Here is a 5,504-nt window from a genome sequence, read left to right as displayed (position 1 = left end):
CTCTCTCTCTCTCTCTCTCTCTCTCTCTCTCTCTCTCTCTCTCTCTCTCTCCACAGAGATACGCCTGCAGCTTACAGAAAGAGAGCAAAGGTCTGCTTGGTACATTCAGCCGTCGACTCACCAGAAACTCGATATCCCCCGTCATCTTGGTTCAGGAGAGATCAGCGGGGCAGGAAGATGAGCCACCGAAGGACGGAAAGGACACTCCGGATGTGAGCGGAACAGCTTCCCATACGCATGCTCGCAGCTCAAAATACAGACGGATTGGGAGACTGATTAATGACGTCTCCTTTATCTTCTTTCTTTGCACCTGGAGTCTCTGTGCCACCTTGTTTTTCTTCAAGATAAAGAAGATATTCTAAGTCACTATCCAATTTATAAGTGCAGAAACGCTTTTTGGAGGTCGAAGTGCATATACTACATGCTAATGTCTCTTAAAAGTGTGTTCAGTATTCTCAATATCAATCAATAATATATTACACACTTCCAGGGGGGGGAAAAAAGAAAGAAAGGAGGTCGCTGGGTTTGGGGGGTCTTCCATCTTTGTGATATAGATGGAACTAGGCCGAATGGTACTAAATGATGCTTACAAAAGTGTCTTAAAGTCAGCAATGTTGTTCATCTTCTGCTTTTCAATTTGACATGCAACTTACAAAGAACTAATGCTAGTATCAAATTCATTTTTGAATTTGTTACTGGACTCAATTCACGTTCATGACTTGATAGCGTGACTACAATATTCCATTGTTACGATAAACTAATGTCAGATTGTTGTTTTCTTGGATTACATAATAATATGTGTAGTTCATATTCTTAATATTTCTTCTCTCGTCGTTTTAATGTGAGCATTAGTTGTTTTGTTGTTGCTGTTGTAGTTGTTGTTGTTGTTGTTGCTGCTGCTGCTGCTGCTGTTGTTGTTGTTGTTGTTGTTTTTGTTTGTTTGTTTGTTTTTAAATTATTTTTGTAGATAAGTATTAGGTTATTTAAAGGGTGGAAATTCAGAGAGGACCGATCCTATCCTGTTGAAAGCTCTGAAAACTCCTCAAAACGACTAAATATTTTGTTCCGTTTGTGAATAAAGGCTAGTCAATATTTATGTGGCGATGATCTGTTGTTGGTGCTTTCGTTTCTTTGTTTCTTTCTTCTTTTTTAAAAGACAAAACGTTTGTATTTATAATCCTTTCATCACCCTCCGTTACCCATTTCATTGTGATCCTCTGCGATCATATGACCTTATGCAGTTGCGAGCGCCGTAAAACCCCTACTTGACTAAACTAAATGCGTTTGTCCCCTGCTGTTCTGCGATCTTGACTCCTGAAGTATCGTTGATCATTATTCCGAAATACGTGTGTACACGTCTGTCTAAATAAATTCACTTCATACGGTTTTCAAACTACTATTAATCAGAAACAAACGTTTTCCTTCTCTCCCTTATGTTTCTTTGCATTTGTTACACTGTACCGTGACCCAGCTCTTTAATCAGATCCCATTTCCAGTGGGCTTTTCAGGTTTTCGGTTGTAAAATTTATACTAATATGTCGAATGTTACACGCACAGTTTCAATAGAACATGTCCAGTTCTGAAGCCAGTCATTGTGGAATGTATATCATTATATAGAGTTTACACTTTTACTTTAAAAAATCTGCCCAGCCCTGAAAAGTAGACGCTGGGTAATCTCATTTACAACAAAGATAAGGGTCGGACTAGGGAGCAGGCCTCGTGGCCCATCCCATGAAGCCCCATCACAGCAACCCATGAAGCTCCATCACAGCATCCCATGAAGCCCCATCACAGCATCCCATGAAGCCCCATCACAGCATCCCATGAAATCATAGGCCCACCACCCCATTCCACGACCCTGTCTGTCATGTCTGGCCCAGGCTGAGTGAGATGCTATATCCTAGCCGCAGCAGAAAGGCGGAGATTTTAGTCAAGTAGACTTCTTCACTTGGGAATTGAACTCTTGTATTTTGCGTGACACAGCGAAGGGTCTAAAACTATTCGACCACACGGCAAAATTAACAAACAAAACAATTTTTAAACAACAAAACAAAACAAACAAATCAAATTTCCAGACATAAAACGTGTTCAGATGGGGGGAAAAAAAAGAACGCATTATTTTTTTTTTCGAGACAAAGGAAAAGGAGCTGATTTTCAGGAGCCAAAAAGATTAATAAAAATGTCTGCAATGTGTATCATGAAGACCGTTTGGACGGACCTAATAAACGTCAGAGAAGAGGCACACCTGTAAAGTCAGTGTCTACAACTTACAGGTGAGGTCTGTTATCAATCATGATACAAGTAATACCTACAGATCACAGGTAACCCCCCCTCCCCCCCCTTGTACCATAGAAGCATTAATTGAACAAAAAGGCCTGAATAAAAAAGGAAGGGGATGAATGGAAAGAATATGATATTCGAATCGAATCATATCACACGATCACTCCAACAGGGTTATCCCCCACCAAAGTGTGTGTGTGTGTGTGTGTGTGTGTGTGTGTGTGTGTGTGTGTGTGTGTGTGTGTGTATGTGTGTGTGTGGGTGTCGGGGAACTTGCTGAGTAGGACGTATGACCATTTCAGTGTGTATGTGTGTGTGTGTGTGTGTGTATGTGTGGGTGTGGGTGTCGGGGAACTTGCTGAGTGGGACGTATGACCATTTCATACTGCTTACAGGGTAGGGATACAGTGTGTGTGTGTGTGTGTGTATGTCTGTCTGTGTGTGTGTGTGTGTGTGTGTGTGTGTGTGTGTGTGTTTGTGTTTGTGTTTGTGTGCTTGTGTGTGTGTGATCAACGTGTTATCATTATCGTTTTACTGTTAAAAAATAGAGCAGTCAGAGGCAGTGGTCAACAATTTAATGATAGGAGCTTTAGACTTCAAAAAGATTCTGGATATGCAGTGTGCCGACAAAAACATCAAGTACAACTGTCTGGGCCAGATGCAAGTTCCAGCTAATCAGGCCATTGTCCATGGTTGCGTCAAGAATACGGTTGAAGCTTTCAAGAATGAGTCGCTACACAGGGTAAATAAAATAAATGCAATTAGTTACAGAAAGGAATACATTACATTTCACTGGTCCCCGTGGGGAAATTTGGGTTACAATAGCAAACACACGTACATAAATACATCTTTAGAAACGCATGTACATGTATACATAAATACACACATAAATACATACATAAATACACAATATTACACCGATACTGACCAATTTCACAAACATGCCATTGTCACTCACCTTGTCCTTGGTGTTGGGGTCACTACAGTTAGAACATGTCCATCTCTGCTCCCACCCCTCTTCAGGATCCATCCCCGTGTCTGTCTGCTTACTGTCTCCATCACAATCTGGTTGGAGATACGTCGGACTGGTCCGCACAGGTCTACTACTACTACTGCTACCACTTTTGATATGATCATACCTTTCATTGCATGTTCTTTTCCTCTCCTGCCACATGGTACAGAACCCAACCCCTTTCTGTGGAGACAAAAAAAGCCAGCTTTTAGGACTCAGTGCAATGTATCAGGATGTTTGCAAACCAATGCAATTCTGCGGGTAAGTTGGTCTACTTGGTACTTGTTCCATCATTTCTATTTATTTTCTCTTCCATTTGCATGATCTATTCCTTTCCAAACACGATAACGTTATCATCATTTTCAACTTGATGTATTTGCTCCACTTGTGACTACAGCAAGATTATGTATGTATAATGTATAATCGAAATAACAGAAAAAAAGGAAATAACAGGCTCTCTCTCTCTCTCTCTCTCTCTCTCTCTCTCTCTCTCTCTCTCTCTCTCTTTTTTTTTTGTCTTTTTTTTTGTAAGTGATTTACGGCGCTCTCAACTGCATAAAGTCGTATGAGCTCATGGGACACATTAAACATTTTCAGTAGGTAGGAAATTTTGAATTTTGCCCGCGTGGCGGCAGAAGCCTTCTTGTATCGATTATGGACCACCAAGAGATCTTTAAAGTGCGCAACTTGCACACAGGACCTCCGAGATTTTTAGCCCTTGTCTGAAAAGGCTAGGTGAAGATCTTTCATACCATAAAATCAGGGGTGTGGCTGAAAGACAGCAGTAAGAAGGAGCCAAGGAGTAGGCCTAGCACTAGAAAGGCTGCAGAAAGTGTCAGGAACCCAAAGGAGGGGGCAAAGGAGGTGAAGGGGTAGGGCAGAAAGTGGAGACGAAAGCAGGCTACAGATATTTGTTAGAGAGCAGGAAAAGATGTGAAAGGAGAACAAATTTTAAGAAGAAAATTTTTAGAGAAGAGAATTTTCTGTCGCATCCAAATTCGAACCCAGGACCTATTGAATTAGAGGCGAACACATTAACTTCTAAGCCATGAGAGCCCCCCCAAATAACATGTTGTAAAATTCACGAGATGCTACAATGATTATTCAAAGGCTTTTGATAAAGCTGGGCATGATGAAAATCACAAATTAGAAATAACTGGACCAAGATGGACTTAAGAGCTATCAGAACCTTGTACTGCTACCAGAATTCTGCTCAGGCTGAGCATAGTAAATACGAGGGTGAATCAAAAAAGTAATACAAGTTGCAAAGTATGTATCTCGAAAAATGTTATTGCTACAGGCCTGAAATTTTCACAGTACTTTAATAAAATATTTTTCTCAACTTTTCACGTTGGATGCCAGCCTCCACAACTACTTCTGGAAGACACAGGGGTATTCAGCTTCTGACAGCTTCTCGGCTCTAAATTTACAGCTCTTGCTAGGTCCTGAATGCATTCTAACTTTCGTCGAGCAAACTTTTCTTTCGGTATGAAAAATAAGAAAATGCCAATGCAGCTAAATCAGGACTATGGGCTGGATCAGACAAAACTTGGATCCCTTGATTTTATTGTGCACAAGGCCAGGATAATGACCATAGAGGACCCTTTTTATGATTCTGCACAGATGAGCATTATGAACATTGATCTAAAATATTTCTCTGAAGTTTTAATGAGAGAAATTTGACATCGCAACCCAAATAAGTATTGCGTACGAAGAATCTGTGGTGACGTGTAATTGCAGTTGCTTCGTTATTAAGTTCATTATGATTACCATAACAAATTAAGAATGGTGCTCTCGGCAGATCTGCCTCTATAAGAATTTCATCGAAAGAAAAGAAATGAAATTTTAATAATATGGCTCTAAATCTATTAAAAACAAAATCAATCAGGAAGAGAGTAATAGTATACACTTCCTAGTACAATAACTGAATAGGACATAGAGGTCATTTTGATGTCACTGGAAAAAATACAGGCGACAAAAAAGCAGAGGTGGGTTAACCCCATCCCTGGGGTTATTTTGTACCCCCGGGGTTGTATTCCTCACATTATAAGATACTTCTAATACGAAGATCTCTTTGAAACTTTCAGTATTTCTCAAAAAATCATTTTGACAGATCGCTATTCGAAGCTTACGGATCGGATTAACAAGTTTGGAAATTTGGTGGCACAGAGTTCCCCACGTCGTATGGATACGACAGTAAAACATGACGTAC

At 40.4% G+C, this 5,504-nt stretch overlaps 1 protein-coding gene across 1 annotated transcript in view; it reads left to right on the top strand.

Annotated features, from left to right (window-relative positions):
* The window catches only part of LOC106013362 (acetylcholine receptor subunit delta-like), a 19,885-nt gene that overhangs the window by 12,300 nt on the left and 2,081 nt on the right, over positions 1-5,504 (top strand). Inside the window, exons 10-11 of the mRNA XM_013088892.1 lie at positions 156-212; positions 2,834-3,022. Of these exons, the coding sequence (XP_012944346.1) occupies positions 156-212; positions 2,834-3,022 (246 nt within the window). The remainder of the gene's footprint in view (positions 1-155; positions 213-2,833; positions 3,023-5,504) is intronic.

Source organism: Aplysia californica, unplaced genomic scaffold, assembly GCF_000002075.1.
Source record: "Aplysia californica isolate F4 #8 unplaced genomic scaffold, AplCal3.0 scaffold00024, whole genome shotgun sequence".
Lineage (NCBI taxonomy): Eukaryota > Metazoa > Mollusca > Gastropoda > Aplysiida > Aplysiidae > Aplysia > Aplysia californica.
This window is presented reverse-complemented; position numbering and strand designations above follow the sequence as displayed.